The following is a 20,830-nucleotide window of genomic DNA, read 5'->3' on the forward strand; positions in this document are numbered from 1 at the left end:
TGGTCTGTTAGAGTAATTCAAGGGTGTGGGGGTTGTTTTTGCAACATCCCGCCAAGCGAAGCGACTCGGACCGCCACCTCCTGAGGGTCTTACAAGCGACCCAGAGTACAAGACCTGCCATCCTGCTCCGAGACCAATCCCTGGAGGTATGCAGAGTTCATGCCTATTACCAACAGCAAGCTCTACATCTCGGAGAAGTTGGGAGCCATCCTCCTGGACAACATTCAGTTTTGGCCGAACTTCAATGTCTACCCGGAGTGCTTCATCCGGCTGAAGCATGAACCAGCGTCGAAAGAGGAAACGGAACCAAAGGAGGTCATGGTATTCGACCACGACAAAGCACAGGCTCTCTTGACGAGTAGCCTGAAGGAAGCAGGTTATACCAACTCACAAGTTTCTGCACTGAGCAAGAAACACCCTACCTTTCTTGCTCCTTCTTAGAGAGCCTTCCCCTTTACGTCGAAGGCTTTTCAGACCGTTGCCAAGGCGGTTGAGGCAGGCAAACCATGCCCTACACTAGAGGAGTGTAGGCCTCTGTCTTTAGCCCTGCCCAAGGATGAGAAGGAATGGAAGGAGGTCAACCTAACCTTCTCAATAGGAAAAGAGGATGTAGATATCGAGGGACAGCAGTTCAGCGAGTGGGGTAGTAAACCCTCGTTAAAATTCTAATGGCTCGTCATTCCAGCTACGCCGAAAGTAATTACCCATATTAAATAGCGTGGTTTGTATTTCAGTTACGGAACAAACCATTCTTAGGTTAAAATTATGCACTGTTTTTAACTCACACCTCGTATAGTATTATCATGAAGTAAGTCTGAAGTGCTTGCTAGCAAAGGTTGATTATTATCATACGAGACAAAGAGTCAAGGGTCCCGTTGTTTTAATTGTGTGAGGTCAATTATGAATGAGATGAAATTCCTGACCTCGTGGTTCTAATTGAGATATGACTAGGGTGAGTTTTATGTTTGTGTCAGAAGTAAAGTCATCGGTGCCAATTCCTTATTGTACTGTTCTATAGTATTGCCTCTTGGTAGCTCTTAGAACGATTTAACTTTTACAATACTGCTCCCCCTACTGAATTTTGCGCGTCTGTCTCTTATGAACATAATTTGTCCAAGCCTACTTGATCGGGATCTCCTGCTCTACACCCTGAGTAGCATCTAAACATCAAGGGGATATTGGGGTTAACAGTCCCGATATATCTTTGAACTTGAACATGTGTATGTTTAGTAAACCGTGTTCGTTGCGGTTCTCTGGTTTGTTGAGTGCGAGTTTTGCCCTTTTATTCCTCCAGGCTAGGGTCCGGGAATCAGAGCGGAGAGACTTTCCTGGAATTACTTCCCACATTTTGTACCATGCACTAATTTTAGCTAGGTCTCTATTAAGGGATTCAGAAACCCCTGACCTACAATCAGGAGATGGAATTGATGCAAAGAGAGTAGCATCATTTGGAAAAAGCTTTTTTTCTAGGCCAAACCACATATCGTGTGTGTATTTAGTATGAAAAGTAAAGGGCCAAGAACACTACCCTGAGGAACACCAGATATCACATTCCTGTACTCACTATGGTGCCCCTCAACAACATCTCCTTGCAATCTATAACTTAAAAATTCAATGATGATACCAAGATAAGACCCACCCACTTATTTAAATAAATTAATTACTTGGTTGACTGACTGTCAGGAAAAGGAAAACCTATTTCATTTATCAATAATAATATCACTAATATCACTATTATCTTAAAGAAGAGTAAAAATGAGGAAACATTGCAGCTGATCTGAGGAAATTACTACAAAGAATTTTTAGTGCGGCATTAAGTCGTACAGTATATGAGCAGAAGGCAGATAGTACCCCCATACATTCAGGGCTACCTTATATGGGTAAAACATGAGTGTCTTGGAAGAAATGAGACTTGAAAACATAACTCTTTAATTATTCTATCACAATGTTGAAAACAAAAAATTATTAAAGAATTAGATCACTAATGCATTACCTGAAGGAGTTGCTACTGCAAGAAGCTGCCCATCATCAGACCACTCAAGCCATTCCAAACCTCGTTCGTCATCCAATGTGATTACAGAGTAAACTTCTTTGAGGTCTGATAGCTCATGAATTTTAATCCTGTTTAGAATATAATACACTATATCAATTACATATACAGTAATAGAAGACTTCATAACACAACTCAAAAACCATAAAAATTCTATATCGAGTGTTTTAGAAGGGTCTTAATAATGAGCAATCTTTATTTATAATCTCCCCTAAATAAAAAGCTCGGTGATATCTCTATACATGATATATCAATAAAATGCAAAACTACAGCTACCTCAGATGAAATGTGAACACCCAATTTTAACAAATATCTTAAATAGAAGTTAAAGATCCTCAACAACAAACTATGCCATGATAACCAGGATTAAGTTTCAAACCTAAAATTATGAATCTATAGAGTACAAATAAGTAAAAAATATATTAAAGTGATTACAATAGGCTACATTAAATAATACATATCTTTAAAAATCATGAATGGAGGTTACATGTATATTACCGTAATCCTCATTACAGTACTTTTATTAATAAGGAGTTTCATCAGAACAATACATATAACAATTAACAACAGCAGTCTTTTGAATTTGACAGCCATTCTTAACAACCTATTAACATGAAAGCGAATAAGTGCAGCCAAAAATCGTTCAACATCCTACCCCCACAAGCCTTCTCACACCTGACTCATGTAAACAAAACAATAATAATAATAATAAAATAGACTATAGGTCTAATTACGAAACCACAATAGTAGCCCATGTGGCTGGTGTGCACAGCACATTCATGTACTACTTGCCAGAACATAAGAGAAATGAGATATTCGTCATTTGCAAGTGAGGCAAGCCACAGTGGAGCAAAGACCATTTGAGTGCCAGCCGATCACAGTGCTTATGGTCGGAGCATGTCAAAGATTTTTGGCTGCACCCAGTACCAACTCTGTTAACACATGCACATAAAGACTTGAACAAGACAAAACAATCCCCTCACGACTATATTCCTTTAGGTAATAAACTGAATCTAAAGGAAATGAAAATAAGAAAATATATGAATCAACATTTAGGAAATTTATTAACAAATAAAAAAGCAAGTATTAGATAAGATAGCAAATATTCCAATATTAAGTAGCCCTTTAAGTGCTTCCAAATAGATTACAAAAATATTTGCCGCTGTTGAAAGAAACCATTCAAATCAAGTCCTTATAAAATCATACATTTTTATGTGGTATATTTAAGCAACATAAATATTGACAAATTTTGGCATAATGTGTCTGCTTCAGGATTTTTCTGATTCTTGTTGGTCTTCCTCTTCCCTCAAAATAAATATCAACACTTCCTAGGTCCTATATTTATTCTATTTTCTTCCATTCTCGGAAATAATTGTATTACATTACCTATCTTATTAGCTTTTACACTACAAAAATATAAATGGAATCCAGAACTCCATACAACAGTTTCTGTAAATTCTCTTTTTATATGCCACTTACACAGCCATTTAGGTCAAAGGGTGAAAAACAACCCAAGGGGTTATCGATTCCTGAAACCTACTTTACTATTCACTATTTCATTTATTTACTAATCAATCATAATACTTACACGTTATCACCGCATGATGCTGCTTTGCCAAGACTTATGGAAATAGCAATATCGGTCAGAACTTCTCGATGATTCTTAGCTTGGAAAAGCTCTTGTCCAATCTCTTTCAAATGTGTTGAAATTACAACAAAATATCCAGCAGAAAATCCAAGAAGTATGTAACCATCTCCATACCTAAGCAAAATAAATATTCAATCAAATGGATTAGACTAATACTGTATACTTTAACCAGCTAGTTAGACAGATAGCATTGAGCTGTTAAAGAAACCTCATAATTTACATCATCATCATCATCATCATCATTATTCTTATGATTATTACGGAGATAGCCATCTGCTCTGTTGTAAATGATATGCTAGAAATGAAGGATGAAAATAAATGTGGCATCTTAATACTGCTCGATCTCAGTGCTGCTTTTGATACAATTGTGCATGAACTACTACTAAATGATCTACGGTCCATCGGCGTTGAAGATCAAGCCTTCGAATACCTTAAAGACTACTTGGTTGGTAGAAACTTCTGTGTACGAATTGGAAACTCTTATTCATCATATGAACCGTTAAGTAGAGGGGTACCCCAAGGAAGTGTACTTGGCCCAATCTTATTCTGCATCTATACTATTGGTCTATCAAAAATACTAAAAAGGCATGGCGTGAAGTTCAAACTATTTGCAGATGACACCCAATTTTACTTCTCCATAAATGATATACATGACACAACTGAAACTCTAAACCGAATCTTTGATAGAGTTAGAGAATGGATGACATTTAAACAACTAAAATTAAATGAGAACAAAACTGAATTCATGGTGGTGGAGAAGAGAAAAAGCATGAGAAACTTAGGTGATATTCAAATGAACATAAATAATGACTCGGTGCCGATATCTAGTTAAGTTGGAGATCTAGGTGTATTTCTTGACTGTAACCTGTCTCTAAATGCCCAAATAAATAATGTAATAAAAACTGCTGGTTATCATCTAAGAAATAATGCGTTTATAAAAAAGTACCTGGACGAAAATTCTGTAAAGAAACTTGTGATAAACTGTGTTATTACCAAGATTGATTACTACAACTCTATTACAATTTACCAAAAGTGCAACTTAAGAAATTACTTAACATAATAAACAGAGGAGCAAGACTGATAAAAGGTGTCCCAACTAGAGAAAAGATCACCCCTATACTAATCAATTTACATTGGCTGCCGATTAAAGCGAGAATTGAATTTAAAATATGTACAATAACCCACCAAGTTATCAGAACCGGTCGTCCAAAATACTTAAGAGAATTGCTACATATTGCGCAGCCAACAAATCATCTTGACACAAGAATAGTTACAGATGGCTTCAAACTGTTGGAACCTAGATATATGTCTACTAGGCTCTAGAGCCTTGAAACATGCGGCACCAAGACTATATAATAAGCTCCAACGACAGAGAAGAATGTGCTACACAGAGGATCCTTGTGGGATGTCTGGGCATGTACAGTTGACATTCTCCTTGTTCTAAAGTAAGGCAGTTGAGTTTAAGCTTCAGAAGGATTAAAATATGGAGGTACTTGATGAAGATGAAAACTGAAACTAGAAAAGGTTGCAGCTATTCATGCTAAAAGATGCTAGGAAAGATCCCTATTCTAGAGTGCTTAGAGGTTCGAAAAGACTTTAGAAGTTTAGAAGTTAGAGGTTATGGGTGGCTAAGGTTCTGTTCTGTAAGGTAAGTTACATGGTATTATCTATTATCAACTATATATTGCTGTTCTTTTTTCATGTTATTTTCAATACGACAATTAATATTGAATATTACATATGTTTTAAATAACATGAATATGACAAATTCAGAGATAATTTGTATTTTTCCTAACTATACAAACCTTAGCTATTTATTGGGGGTAATACTTTTGGCATAGCTGAAATGACGAGCCATTAATTTTTAACCCCCTCACACAGCTGTGCTTGACCTCACTTTGCTTAGAAGTAAGACTTCAAGGGGGATAGGGCTGGCGGGTAAGTTTGGTTAAATGGCTAAGGTTTGTAGAGTTAGGAAAAATACAAATTATCTACGAATTTGTCATTTGTTCCATAACTGGAATACAAAACAAGCTATTTAATAGGGGTGACTCACCCATTAGGAAGGGTGGACGTCCCAGCCAGTCTGGCTTTTGGCTTTGCCCGAGGACTTCTTATTTGAGTGTGTAAGTACCCAAAAAATAAGGAGTCCCTGCACCTCGCTAAAACCTTGCTACGCAAGGTCTGCGGCCTACGCAAGCTGTGTGTGAAGGTATGAAGAAGCGTGACTCGTCCTAAAAAGTTGTTCGGAAGTTCTTTAGATGGAAACTTGTAGACTAAGACTTTCCCAATACCACCTCGTCAGGGTATGGGGACGTAACAGTATCAATATCAATACTAGGAACACAAGGGAGCATAGTTTAACTGCAGTGGTTTGAGGTCAGCTATGCAGAAACCCAGGATGCTGCTTTCCCCAAGAGAGGGGATGATGAAGAAAAGAATAAGGGCCAGTCAAATCTTTTCATTCATGCAGACTAAAACCGGGTAACAATGCCCTCAACCTTCGCTACTTGTCCAATGAGGAGCTTCAGGTTTTAAACCAGCTGTTATGCAGCCACCACAGGACCGATAGAGAACGTATCAAGTCTCCAGTGGGTCACGTCTTGCAGGTAGTGGAATGTGAACATTGTTTGACGATTCCAAACCCCAGCTTGAAGAACCTGCGTCACTGAAAAATTTCTTTTGAAGGCCAGGGACGTAGCTATGCCCCTGACATCATGTGCTCTGGGGCGACACAACGGTGGAGGGTCTGGATTCAGTGCCAGGGCAATGACCCTGCGAATCCATGCAGAGATGGTGTTCTTGGTGAACCTCATCTTAGTCCTTCCTGTGCCGACGAATAGTGATGGCACACGAGGACGGGCTGCGGCTGTTCTTTAGAGGTACAGCCTCTAGCTCCTTACTAGGCATAGTAAGAGATGGTCTGGGTCATCTGTTACAGTACAGAGACTAGAAATCCGGAAGGCGTCGAATCGATGATCCGCTACTCCTGGATTCTGAGTCTTAGCAATAAACTCAGGGACGAAGCTGAACGTTACCTCCCCCCATCCCCTTGAATGAGCAATATCATACAAGAGACCATGAAGTTCGCCGACTCGCTTGGCCAAAGCCAAAGCTAGCAGGAACACTGTCTTCCAGGTTAGGTGGCGATCTGATGCCTGGCGTAATGGTTCATAGGGAGGTCTCTTAAGAGACCTGAGAACTCAAACCACGTTCCATGGGGGAGGTCTCAATTCCGACTGAGGGCAGGTAAGTTCATAACTACGTATGAGTAGAGAAAGTTCTAGCGATAAGGAAATGTCCATTCCTTTCAGCCTGAAGGCGAGACTTAAGGCTGAGTGATAGCTTTTCACTGCCGAGACTGAAAGGCGCATTTCTTCACGCAAATACACGAGGAACTTCGCTATTGTTGGAATAGTGGCATCGAGTGGAGAGATACCCCTTCCACGACACCAACCACAGAAGACTTTCCAATTTGCCTGGTAGACTACTGCTGATGACTTCCGCAGGTGTCCAGACATCCTGATCAAAACTTGTTACGAAAATCCTCTTTCAGAGAGGAGATGCTGGATAGTCTCCAGGCGTGAAGCCGTAGTGAATCTACGGCTTTGTGGAAGATGTTGGCATGTGGTTGTTTGAGTAGATTGTGTCGTGGAGGGAGTTCTCTTGGTGACTCCGTTAAGAGTTGCAGAAGGTCCAGGAACCATTCTGAGCGATGCCATAGCAGAGCTATGAGGGTCATTGAAAGATTGACCGATATTCTGGTCTTGTTGAGTACCCTCCTCATCGGACAGAACGAGGGAAAGGCGTAAACGTCGATGTTGTCCCACCGTTGTTGGAAAGCATCTTGCCAGAGAGCCTTGGGGTCTGGGACTGGGGAACAGTAAAGCGAGAGCCTGAAGTTCAGGGCCGTTGCGAAGAGGTCCACAGTCAGAGAACCCCACAAAGTCAGGACTTTGTTGGTTACTAGATGATCCAAAGACCACTCGGTACTCACTATCTGAGATGCTCTATTCAGGTTGTCGGCGAGCACATTCCTTTTGCCGGGAATGAAGCGTGCCGATAGTGGTATCGAGTGGATTTCGGCCCATCTCAGTATCTCTACTGCTAAATGGGATAGTTGCGGCAAAAAAATACCTCCTTGTTTGTTGATGTAGGCCACTACTGTGTTGTCGCTCATCACCAGCACAGAGCGACTTGCCAGGTACTGTTGGAAGTGTTGAAGGGCCAGAAAGACGGCCTTCATCCCTAGGATATTTATGTGGAGGTACTTTTCTGACTCTGACCAGAGGCCCGAGGTTGTGTGGTGCATCACGTGGGCCCCACTACCCTTTTTTTGAAGCGTCCGAAAACACCATCAAATCCGAGGGAAGGACGAGAAGATCCACTCCTTTTCGTAGGGTCTCGTCTGCCCCCCACCACTGAAGATCCGTCAGTTCCGCAGGTCCCATGGGGATTTGGATGTCCGGGGAGTCGTACGCTTGGCTCCACCGGGAATGGAGTCGCCACTGGAGGGATCTCATCCTGAGGCGACCATTGGAAACTAAACAGGCCAGCGATAAAAGGTGATCAAGGAGACGTAACCACAATTGGGCTGGAAGTTCTTCTCATCTGAGAAAAGGTCTTGCGACCTTCCTCAGCCTTGCTATCCTGTTGTCTGATGGGAAGGCTTTGTGGAGAGTGGTGTCTATAATCATGCCTAGGTATACCAGTCTTTGAGTGGGAAGCAGTGAAGACTTCTTGAGATTTACCATGATCTCCAGATCTTGGCAAAGTTTCAGAAGTTTGTCTCGGTGTTGAAGAAGGGTTGACACCGAGTCTGCTAGGATTAACCAGTCATCCAGATAACAGAGGAGACGGATGCCAATCCAGTGTGCCCAAGATGATAATAGGGTGAACACTCTGGTGAAGACTTGTGGTCTGTAGAGAGACCGAAGCACAGCACCTTGAACAGGTACTTTCTGTTGTCTAGGCTGAATCTTAAGTACTTCCTTGGAGACGGATGGACTGGGATCTGGAAGTACGAGTCCTTTAGGTCCAGTGTGCACATGAAGTCTTGCGGTCTTACTGCTAATCTGACCGTGTCCGCCGTCTCCATGCTGAACGGAATTTGTTTGACAAACTTGTTCAGAGCTGAGAGGTTGATGACTGGTTGAATTGATTGAATTGAATTGAATTGAATATAGGATTTAGGCATTAAGCCAAGCACTGGGGCATCAAAGGCCATTCAGCGCTATATAATGAAAATCATTCAATCATATCTGTACACTCACACCATTTAGTATCATTTTAACCTTTAATACAAATCGTAACACTTTCATACAATAAAATCTAGATGTGAAATAAATAGGGATTAAAAGGGTAAAATAAATAAATAAATTAATAAAATCAATTATAGCTCATAATATAACCCAATACTTTGTACAAATTTTCTCAAGTTCAGGGTATTACAGTTTTCCCCCAGTATATCTCTTAAAGGTTTGTCCTGGAGTAAATGTGTCCTCCTCTGAAGATTAAAAACAGGACAATCGACTAAAATGTGTTTAACATCCATTGTCACTTGACAGGTATTACAAAGAGGGGCCTGTCTCCCTTCCCCACTCTTCATTAAATAATTGTGCGTTGCATGTGTATGTCCAATACGCAGCCTAGTTAAAATAATGGTATCCCTTCTACTTGTAGAATTACAAGATGACCATTTATCCACCAATGGGTGGATTTGTTTCAATTTTGTATTGGTGGTCGGTTCAGACCATCGAGCTTGCCACTTATTTTTACAGTAAAGATGAATCTCACTTTTAAGATCTTTGTAAGGAATACTCAAGGGGGATGGATTACTTAGCCCTGAAGCTTCCTTTGCTGCCTTATCTACTTGTTCATTCCCATCCACCCCAACATGGGCAGGGACCCAACAGAAGTGAACACTGATACTCTTCCTAGACTGCAGAAGTACTAACCAGTCCTGCACCTCTTGTACTAGACGATGGCCTGGCATAATTTGTTTTAATGAGAGTAAAACACTATTGGAATCCGTAAAAATTGTATAAAAACTATTTTGGTTGCCATTTTTAAAAATATGTTGGACTGCGAGAATTATTGCGTACAGCTCAGCAGTAAAAATTGAACAAGAGGATGGGAGTTTCCTTCTAATAACAATATCCCCCACCACAGCTGCACTTCCAACTCCTGCAGCCGATTTGGAGCCATCTGTAAAAACATGTTTCCCATGATGTTGAGCAGCATGATTTAAAAACTCACTTTTCATTACCCTACTAGGTAAGGTATTTTTCCCTCCTGCCGTAAAACATACTTTAACAGGTGGATTACACCAAGGAGGAGACTTGGGATATCCTACCTCTGCTATCTGTGCTGTTAACAAGCCTACTTCTCTAGCATCGTTTTTCAGCTGTACTTCCAAAGGCTTAGGCACTCTAGATCTGTTAGGAGCCCGATCTAAAGGCGCCCTAACATATTTACAGTTAGGATTGTTTCTCACAGCAAGGGACCTAGCTAAAAACCTCAAACTCAACTCCTCTCTGCGAATGGAAAGGGGAGGTATGCCAGAATCAACATAGAGACTGTCAATGGGAGATGTTCTGTAAGCACCTGTGCAGATGCGAAGCCCAGCATTGTGAACAATATCAAGTTTTCCAAGTAAAGTCTTTGTAGCTGACCCATATATTTGGCATGCATAGTCTAACTTGCTCAGACACAAAGATGTATAAATTCTAAGCAAAGTTGTTCTATCAGCACCCCAATCAAAATGCGATATCACTTTCAGAATGTTCAGTGACTTCTTAACCCTGATAGATAGGTCATTTATATGGGGACCAAATGTCATTTTCTTGTCAAAAATGACTCCAAGAAACTTGACACTATCCTCATATGGCAAAATACAATCATTTAAGAAAAGGGTGGGGATCTCTTCCCTTTTACGAGTACGAGTAAAGCGAATGGCTTTGGTCTTCTGAGGAGAAAACATGAATCCACGAGAATTTGCCCATGCGGAAGCAGCATTTATTGCAATTTGAAGATTTTGGCATGCTTGAAGTGCAGATGATCCACTACAATAAATTGCAAAGTCATCGACAAATAGTGATCCTTGTATGCCAGGAGGTATGTGACTAATGAGACTATTAATAGCAACAGCAAACAAGGTCACACTCAATACGCTGCCTTGGGGGACACCTTCTTCTTGCATGTAGGATGAAGATAGTTCTGACCCTACTCTCACTTTAATTGAGCGGTTTGATAAAAATTCTTCAATAAAAGAGAACATATGTCCTCCTATACCCCACGAGGCCAATTGCTTTAAAATACCACCCCTCCAGGTGGTGTCATATGCCTTTTCGAGGTCAAAAAAGACACCCACCACCTGGTTTTGGTTAGAAAAAGCATTTGAAATTTCCCTTGATAACATCAGCAAAGGGTCTAGAGTACTTCGGTTCTTCCTAAAACCAAACTGTCTGTTAGATAAAAGATTTTTTGATTCTAGATACCAAACAAGTCTGTTGTTGATCATTCTCTCAAATAGTTTGCATATGCAACTGGTCAAGGATATGGGCCTATAACTAGATGGCAGTTCTGGGTCTTTACCAGACTTGTGGCCTGGAATTACAATTGAAGTATGCCAGGAATCAGGAGATGTATGGGAAGCCCATAGACCATTAGAGGTTTCTAATAAAAATTCCTTGGTATCCACTGGAAGATGTGATATCATTTCATACCGGATGCCATCCTCACCTGGGGCAGTTAAAGAAGAGCTGGAGATAGCATTTTGCATCTCCTCCATACTAAAAGCCAGGTTAAAAGCTTCAGTATTTGAAGAAGCAGGAGGAACAACAGATGTTGATGCTCTAATTTGTTGAAATGCTGGGGAATAGTTGTCAGCACTTGATACATGAGCAAAGTGCTTAGCAAGAACCTCTGCTACATCTTTGGGGTCAGATATATATCTATTATTTTCCCTTAATATTGGTAGAGGCTTAGGGACGAATTTACCTTGAAGTTTTCTAATCTTGTCCCATATTTCCTTTGAAGGAGTTTTGGTATTAATATTAGATATATATTTCTTCCAAGATGCTCTCTTTGCTTTTTTAAAAATTCTTTTTTGTTTGGCACAGGCTCTGAGATATGCTATTCTATCTGCTAAATAGTTTGTCCTCAAGTATCTTCTGAAGCAAGTTCGGGTCACTTTTCTTGCGTTGGCACATTCTTTACTCCACCAAGGAACTACAGAGCGATGAGGTAAACCGCATGTTTTAGGTATAAACTTGCTAGCATTATCATCAATAATATTTTCAAGATGTTGATAGGCATGCACTGGAGATGTAAATTCATCATATTCTTTATCAGTGTGTGAACAGTTTTCATAAGCTGCCCAGTCTGCCTCATCTATCTTCCATTTTGGTGGACACTGAGAAGGAAGATTATGGACATAATTTAACATTATTGGCCAATGGTCACTGCCATGTAGGTGTTCATTTACTGACCAAAGGTAGTCCAATCGAATGGATGAGGAACAGATTGACAAATCAATGGCTGATGTAGAGTTGTGGAATACATCATACCTAGTTGGAGAACCATCATTCATTAGTATGACATCATTGTTGTCGATTAATTCTTCAACAACATTACCCCATCTATCGCACACATTTCCACCCCATAAAGTATGCTTTGCATTAAAATCACCCATCAAAATAAAAGGGGCAGGAAGCTGATTGATCAAGTCTTGGAGGTCAGAAAGTCTAAGCCTTCTTGGATTACCAGCATGATCTAAGAGGAAAAGTTCTAAGGATGGTTCAATATATAGCGAGCATAAAGTAATTTTTTTCCCGATATGAGTTCTAACTGCACATGCCTGTAGTGGTGTATTGAGTGGGATTGTTTCAAATTTTACAGATTTGTGAATAATAAAACCTGTACCACCTTGAGCTCTTGCAGCTTGCAAAGGAGGGGATCTACAAAAATGATAATTGAGTCCAGGATTAAATGGTTTGTCACTGATCTTGGTTTCCTGTAGACAAATTACCTTCGTGTCTGAGTCCCTAGTTAAAGTTTTTATTTGCTCAATGCTAGTACTTAGACCTCTGCAATTCCACTGGATGATAGACATTATCTTTTGTTATTATTTTTCTTTGTCTCATTTGTCTTTTGGGACTTTTCAGATGAAGCCATGTAAGGCCTGGAGATGGAAGGCTTTACTAGGCCACCACTCTTCTTTTCTTTCTTTCTAGGATCTTTATAAGAGTCAACCTTAGGATCATGAGCAGTAGGGCACTTACCTGACTTAGATGAAGGTGAGGATGATGGGGACCTTTTCCTCTTTGGAAGATCTTGTTTTCCAATCTCCATCAAATCAGGTAGGGATTCTGCCTGAGACAATACATTTAAGGTGGTGGAAGCCACATTGGCTTCCTTGGAGGATTGTGCTAGAACTTCAACAGTTCGAGCACTTAACCCAGAAGGCTGGGCTACTACCTCTAGGGGAGATGCTCCTATCGGTGACAACACTTTTGGTGTGATGGAAACCATATTGACCTCTTTGGAGGTTTGTGCTCTGGCTTTTATAGCCTGAGCACTTGACCCAGATGGCTGGGCTACTACCACTAAGGGAGATGCACCTGACGGGCCAGGTGCTGCCACTGGTCCCCCTGTGGTAGTAAGGGGTAGTGGATTATAATTTTTTGTTGGCATCTTAACCGCGCGAGCAAAATTAAGTTGCCGATTGAGTAAATGCTTTGCATAACCTACACTTATATGTTCAGCATTTGCTTTCAAGATTGCAGCTTCTTCATTCTTGTATTCTCTACATCTTTTATCATTTGGTTTATGATTATCTTTACAGTTTGCACACGTTGTATCTCTGTTGCATTGGCCATGTTCTAACAAAGAACAGTTAATACAGATCTTCGTATTATTGCAGTACCGGGAAGGGTGACCGTACTTGAAACAATTAAAGCATTGTAAAGGCCTAGGTTTATATTCTCGAACACGTACTCTTTCATTCTCAATAATTATATGATCTGGTATAACAGGGGTTTCAAATGCTAAAACTACCATGCTTGTTTGAGGGATCTTACTTACTTTCCAAACATTAGCAGGGCACATGTCCAGAATTTCTGGTTCTGAGAATTCATATAGATCTTTATCAAAAACTACTCCTTTACCATAGCTGAAGCTCATATGTGGTTTAATATCCTTAATAGGATCAATTTCTGCAATCTTCATGCCACAAAGCATGTGAGCTTGAGTATCTGATTTTGCATTAATTAAAACAGATTGCTTACCGTATCTACTAATATCCTTACTTTTAATTAAACCAACTTTTTTTTGTATAAATTTACTAATCTTATAATAGTTATAATTATCCATCTTCCCAGATGCAATTATCCATGTTGGGGGCTTGGGGGTTCTTACTTCTGGAAGTCTATGCTCTATTTCTTTTTCCATCCATTCTTCTGGTTTATATACCTCTAGGTGTCTTGGTGCTTTATCACATAGAGCCCCAGAAATCAAACAATTGTCAATTTTTATGCTCTCTAAATTTTTATTTGCTTCTAAAGCAATCTCAAACCTTGAAAATGATACCCAAGCTTCCCAAAAGCCTTTACTACCATTAAGCTCCATTAAAATTTCTTTGATTGCCCCAAATCTACAGAAGGCTTCATGAATTATGTCATAGCTACAACCAATTGGTATGTTTTTTAAGTGGAGAATTTTCAGATTTTTTGTTGGATCTGGTAATGAGCCAGAACCAGAGAGTAAAGTATCACTGTTAATACAAGCATCATTTTCCACCAGTGCCGATAAATTGTCTTTAACAACACTGGTCAGAGAAGTATTGTTGGAGGAATCCTTTTTATTGCAGAGGTTGTCAACAGAGCTTTCCCTATTTAAACAAGCAGAAGTCGTCAACGGTGTCTGGGGTTCGCCATTTGATCCAGGGGTACGGGGAATATTAAGTTTACTCATTAATTATTTTTTCAGGGGGAGGGAAGGGGTCATAATAACAATGAAAAAAAAATGGAAAAAAATAAAGTTCAAGGGAGAGAAAAAATTAAGACTGTCTGAAATTCCAAAGACGACACAGTTAGCCTTTCCTGGAATTAATTTCTCCACCAATGACACCTGTAAAAGCTGCTTACCAAATGTCCACTCCCTACCCTACCACAAAGGGATGGTACCACTATGATTAGAGTGGCTCAAGTGTATGCCAAACCCGCTTGATGGGACTGAGAGCATTTCAAGAATACAATCATCCCCACTCTAATCATAGTGGCAGGCAAACCGGACAGAATGCCGAGAGTCCTATCTCTATGAAATCGCCAACCCCTGGAATCCGAAGGCCAAATTTCCTACGAGATAGTTCCGCGTGCCAGTATGGGAATACTGACACTCCTAGGTGTCCAAACATTTTCGGGCAGTTGGCAAGACCACCACAGCTCCCACAATTGATTTTGAAATAAAAACCGATCATGGATACAATGTCCCCTCTAAAAAACCTGGACAGTGAAATGGGTAAGAGAGTTTTGACAGCAAGGTTGGAGACAGCTGATAATTATGAAGGAGGAATAAGCAATAAGAGGTAATAGAAAAAGAATGAGAGAAATTTAGAGTCAAACTGAGGAAAAGAAATTCCCCAGTTCGAGAGCCCTCTTGCCCGTCACTAGCCTTCAGCACGGGAATGATATGCCGTGCTGAAGCCCAATGACTTCATCAAGGCATTCTCTCGTTAAGAGGGGTTGATGACTGGTCTCCAGCCTCCAGACGCCTTCTTTACAAGAAAGAGTCAACTGAAGAACCCTGGGGATCCGTCGACGACCTCTTGGAGAGCGCCCTTCTTAAACAGGGTCTGGACTTCTGCCCGAAGGGCTTGCCCCCTTGCCAATACCATGGCAAGGGAGTTCAATGACACTGGATTCGTCATCAGGGCAGGTAGAGATGTTATGAATGGGACGCGATATCCTAGACTGATCACGGAGATTGTCCAGGAATTGGCTCCGAGTTGCTTCCACCTGTTTGAGCAACTTTGTAGGCATCCCCCCACAGGTGGACATAATGGGTAACTGCCTATCCTAGCGATTGTGACCTCGGCTGCTCCCTCTAGGATTCTTGCCTCCCCTGGAGGACTTTTTGCCTTTCCTTTCTTTGACATGAAAGGGCTTAGACACCAAGGTCTTTGCTGCTGTTGTCGTCGTAGTGGTTTTGACTGGACGGGACTGCTGTGGTGCTGGACGCTTATAGGGCTTGGATGTTAAAGCCCTATGAGGGAGGGAGTCTTGATGAGACTTCCTCCACCTCTCAGCAGCATGATCCACATCCTTAGGCTCGAACAAGACGGATCCCTCTAGGGAGGAATGTCTGAGCCTATTGATCTCGGCACTAGGGATCTTCTCATGGAATCTCTTAGCTACTGCATCCCGACGTTTCAGGATGGTATTTGCCCACAAGTTTGAGAATTGGTGGGCCAGAAACTCTATCGTGCGAGTACCTGAGAGAAGGAAGGTTTCCATAGCTTTTCTGGTACGTTCTTTGGAGAAGTCCTCAGAACGTATCAGGATACCTAAGGTCCCCAACCAGCTTCGTGGCTTGCATAGCACACTTCGCAACTTTCTCCTGGTTGAGGATCTCGGCTGCCGAGAATGAGACCTGCCGGTTGGAAAGCCTCTCAAGAGGGACTCCCCTGGTTAGCTCTTCCAGCGAGTGGTGAAGAGAAAGAGCTAAACAAGGCTCCTCCAGGATCTTGAAGTACCTCCTCTGCTGTACGCGAGGAGGTGGGAAGAGCTTGTTGGTGGCACCGGAACAGTTGGAGGAGGACATCTCGGAGAGCTGTTGTGAGATCTTGTCCCTGGTACTCTTAACCCCTTGAGATCAGGCCAGTGCTGCACTGATCTTGGAGGGTTTCTGAGTACCAAAGACACGGTCCAAGACCGTGTCCTTGCTCTCTCGAGGAGGGATCTCTGGGTTGGAAAACTCATTGAGAGCCCTCATTAGAGTCAGAACTTGCCAGAACACATGTTCTGACTCTTGCTGGTCTCCTGCTGTAGGACTTGCAGCAAAGTCTCCTTCTATCCCCAAAGGCTCTTCTTGGGGAGAGTCGCGGACATTCCCTGGGTGGCTAGCTGGCTCCATCCTAGTCCTAGTAGAGGACTTCAGCAATGTTTTGGAGTCCTTAGATTCCTTCCTGGGAAGGATGTAGGACTCCCACATTGACGAGGGTGGCATGTTCCTTTCAATCCCCGACCGAGTAGACCCCATTGGTGCAATGAGGGAAAGTCTCTCTTCGCGTGATTCCCTTGGGGATGGGAAATCTTCGTCCGAAAGGGAAGGAGAGGCAGTCTGAGGAAAAGAAGAAACCTCCCTCGAAGGTCTGCATGGAGTCAGTTTCACCCTTGGGGAAGTGACTGCGTCTCGAACTCCTCTTTTTCTCTTCAAAGGGGTAGAAGAAGCCATGGTTCTGTGTTCCAATTCAGAGAAGACAGGCTTCAAAGCATGCGTTACAGCTCTGATCAGGGCACCGAACCAGGGCTGTTGGCTGACAGACGCGCTGTCAGACATACCCTTTGAAGGAACAGGGATTGAAAGACCCCTGGGAGGAGTCACTATCATTGGTGGGTTCACCTGTGGAAGGTTTGGGATCCTAGACCCCTCTGGATGTTTCCCTTCTCCCACAATACGCGGTGGTATGCGCTTGTGGGGAGGGGAATGAGGCGATGGTGACCTTGCCGTGCGTCGTTCAGTAGTCTCGCACGCAGGAGGATATTGACGCTCATGCGAGGGAGAATGTCGGGGCTCGCGCGAGGGAGAATGTCGGGGCTCGCGCGAGGGAGAATGTCGGGGCTCGCGCGAGGGAGAATGTCGGGGCTCGCGCGAGGGAGAATGTCGGGGCTCGCGCGAGGGAGAATGTCGGGGCTCGCGCGAGGGAGAATGTCGGGGCTCGCGCGAGGGAGAATGTCGGGGCTCGCGCGAGGGAGAATGTCGGGGCTCGCGCGAGGGAGAATGTCGGGGCTCGCGCGAGGGAGAATGTCGGGGCTCGCGCGAGGGAGAATGTCGGGGCTCGCGCGAGGGAGAATGTCGGGGCTCGCGCGAGGGAGAATGTCGGGGCTCGCGCGAGGGAGAATGTCGGGGCTCGCGCGAGGGAGAATGTCGGGGCTCGCGCGAGGGAGAATGTCGGGGCTCGCGCGAGGGAGAATGTCGGGGCTCGCGCGAGGGAGAATGTCGGGGCTCGCGCGAGGGAGAATGTCGGGGCTCGCGCGAGGGAGAATGTCGGGGCTCGCGCGAGGGAGAATGTCGGGGCTCGCGCGAGGGAGAATGTCGGGGCTCGCGCGAGGGAGAATGTCGGGGCTCGCGCGAGGGAGAATGTCGGGGCTCGCGCGAGGGAGAATGTCGGGGCTCGCGCGAGGGAGAATGTCGGGGCTCGCGCGAGGGAGAATGTCGGGGCTCGCGCGAGGGAGACTGTTGGGGCATGTGGGAGACCTGTTGGGGTGCGCGGGAGACTGTTGGGGTGCGCGGGAGACTGTTGGGGTGCGCGGGAGACTGTTGGGGTGCGCGGGAGACTGTTGGGGTGCGCGGGAGACTGTTGGGGTGCGCGGGAGACTGTTGGGGCGCGCGGGAGACTGTTGGGGCGCGCGGGAGACTGTTGGGGCGCGCGGGAGACTGTTGGGGTGCGCGGGAGAATGTTGGGGTGCGTGGGAGAATGTTGGGGTGCGCGGGAGAATGTTGGGGTGCGCGGGAGACTGTTGGGGCGCGCGGACGCAGGAGAGTATTCGCGGGCGCGTAGGATTATCACATTGAGTGCGTGGGCGCGCGGGAGAGAGTTCGCGCGTATCTATACCAGCCATAGGGCGCGAGCGCGCAGGAGTAGAATCCCTACCACGCGGGCCCGCAGTTGAATCATGTGGGGCGCGCGGGAGCGCGGGAGAATGTTGGCGAGCATCCTTTGGAGAGGATGGGCGAAGGCTTGCGCGCAGGTGAGCGCTGGCGCGTTGGTACTGGTTGGCGCGTGGGAGAAGCCAGCATTACGGACTTCCCAGAAGTACTGCTTTCAGTAGATCATTGGCGCGCAGGTTTTACCTGGTGCATATGATCATGCGCAGCATGGACCGCAGGAGAGTTGGATGTTGGGTGCGTATGCGCACGGGCAGGAGATTGTTGGTGCGCGGGAGAGCGCCATTGCGCAGGAGGTTGATGGCGCACAGTTGGTTTGCATGCAGGTGAGCGCTGGCGCCCAGGTGAGTGTTGGCGCGCAGCTGGGCGTGGGTGCGTATGAGAATGTTGGCGCGTAAGCACAGGGCGTGTGGGCACAGTTTGCGCAGGGCGCGCAAGCAAGACCTGAAGCGCAGGAGAACGTGGGCACATATGCGCATGAGGGTACGCATATGCGCAGGAGGTCGCGCATAGCGTGTGATGGAGCTAAGCTCCTGTTGGAGCGTATGCGCGTGTTGGCGCATACACCCTTGATGCCCTGTGTTAGGATTTAGTGGTGGGGCCTGACGAGCTACTAAGGAGCGTTCGTCAGGTCTCGCTGGCGAGTAGAGCGTATATTGTTGGCGCGCAATAGCGTGCTTTGGTGGAGCCTTGTTAGGCCCATGTAGAAACAGCGACGGCAGATCAGCAGGTCTGTCGGATGAAAGGTCGACGTGTCTTTTAAAAGGACGACCCTCCACCGAAGGAAATAGCGAACGATCTGCAGAAAGATCCGAGACCAATGCAGGAGCAGTGATGCATGATTGGTCTTGAGGCTCCTCTGCGGTGGACTGCATCGAAGATGTTGAACCAAAGAGGCGCCTCTTCACCGCAGGTGAAAGAAGGCCTCTATGGCAGAGAGGAAGGTGAGCCTTCCCACGAATGCGTCCTCTGGGGGCCGTTGGATCAGCAAGCTGACCTTCTGCAGTCCTCCGAAGAGGAGTCTCTGTAAGTGAACTCCCGCGAGGGGGAGAAACACTAGCAGGAGAGACTGACGATGGACTTAATTTCTCCCTCATAGGTTGAAGAGTAACGGGAGAAACTAAGCCGTCAGCTCCCGTAGAGTTTGGAGTGGCAGAGGTGATGGGTGATACCGCATTGGATACTTCTGACACCACAACGTCGACAAAAGACAGAGGATCAACCTCTGACGGTGACGACGATTGCTTGACAGCAGCACCCAATCGGATGTAGTTAAGCAAAACCTCCTTGGAAGGCGAACCCGTAAGCCCCAAGGAGGACCAAAGCTGAAAAAGGGAGGTTAGTGACATATCCTCCCCCAGGAGGAGAGGTGGAGCTGCTTCGCTAGGTGAAGCAACATCATTTCTTGAGTCCCGAGGTTGGTTAACAATACATCGGTCTACGCCACCACTTGACGGTCTCTTGGAAGAGACCGACCGAGTGGGAGCTTTGGAGGAGGTTTGGGCAACGGAAGAAGAGGTCTTGGGTTTTTCTCCTTTCGAAGCAACCTCTGAAGGAGAAATATCCCGTTTTGACTTCTTCATCCGTCGTCGCGAAAACCTCTCCCACTGGGAGGTAGATCACTCCCTACACTCACTACACCTGTTGTTGCTATCACACCATTGGCCCCTACAAGAAGAACAAAGGGTGTGAGGATCAGTCTTGACCGCCGACATGAATGTTCCACAAGTGCGGTCGGGAAACCCAGGGCAGGTGTGCATGATTGCAGAGGCCAACTTCACATATTCAGAACTAGGAAAAAAAAGACAAAAGCAATTATATGGCTGCCAAATGATGACGGGGATGAGAGCAGACACGTCCGACCACCATCCGAGCCGAGAGCAAAATGAGCTCAAGCACAAGTGTGTGAGGGGGGGGGTAGCAAGCTACCCTCCCCTACCACCGCTAACTAGCAGTGTGGGTAGTAAACCCTCGTTAAAAATTAATGGCTCTTCATTTCAGCTACGCCGAAAGTAATACCCCTATTAAATAGCGTGGTTTGTATTTCAGTTACGGAACAAATGGATATTTCTCTTTTCCCTGGAAATATTCAATATGTTTATTCAAGCGAGTTCCAGCATTTTCGAGATTATGCTTCACATTTGGGGTTATGTAAAGGTTGCCTTCCTAGAGTTATAGAATGTACTAGAAGAGCTTCTTTATTTCAAATAAATATCAGCAGTTGTGAGTAGTAAGCAAGTTAT

General features: G+C 44.3%; 1 protein-coding gene across 1 annotated transcript in view; it reads right to left on the minus strand.

Annotated features, from left to right (window-relative positions):
* The window catches only part of Oseg6 (intraflagellar transport protein Oseg6), a 313,337-nt gene that overhangs the window by 213,137 nt on the left and 79,370 nt on the right, over positions 1-20,830 (minus strand). Inside the window, 2 exon segments of the mRNA XM_068348165.1 lie at positions 1,994-2,121; positions 3,639-3,812. Coding sequence (XP_068204266.1) covers positions 1,994-2,121; positions 3,639-3,812 — 302 coding nt within the window.

The sequence above is a fragment of the Palaemon carinicauda genome, chromosome 24, assembly GCF_036898095.1.
Source record: "Palaemon carinicauda isolate YSFRI2023 chromosome 24, ASM3689809v2, whole genome shotgun sequence".
Classification (NCBI taxonomy): domain Eukaryota; kingdom Metazoa; phylum Arthropoda; class Malacostraca; order Decapoda; family Palaemonidae; genus Palaemon; species Palaemon carinicauda.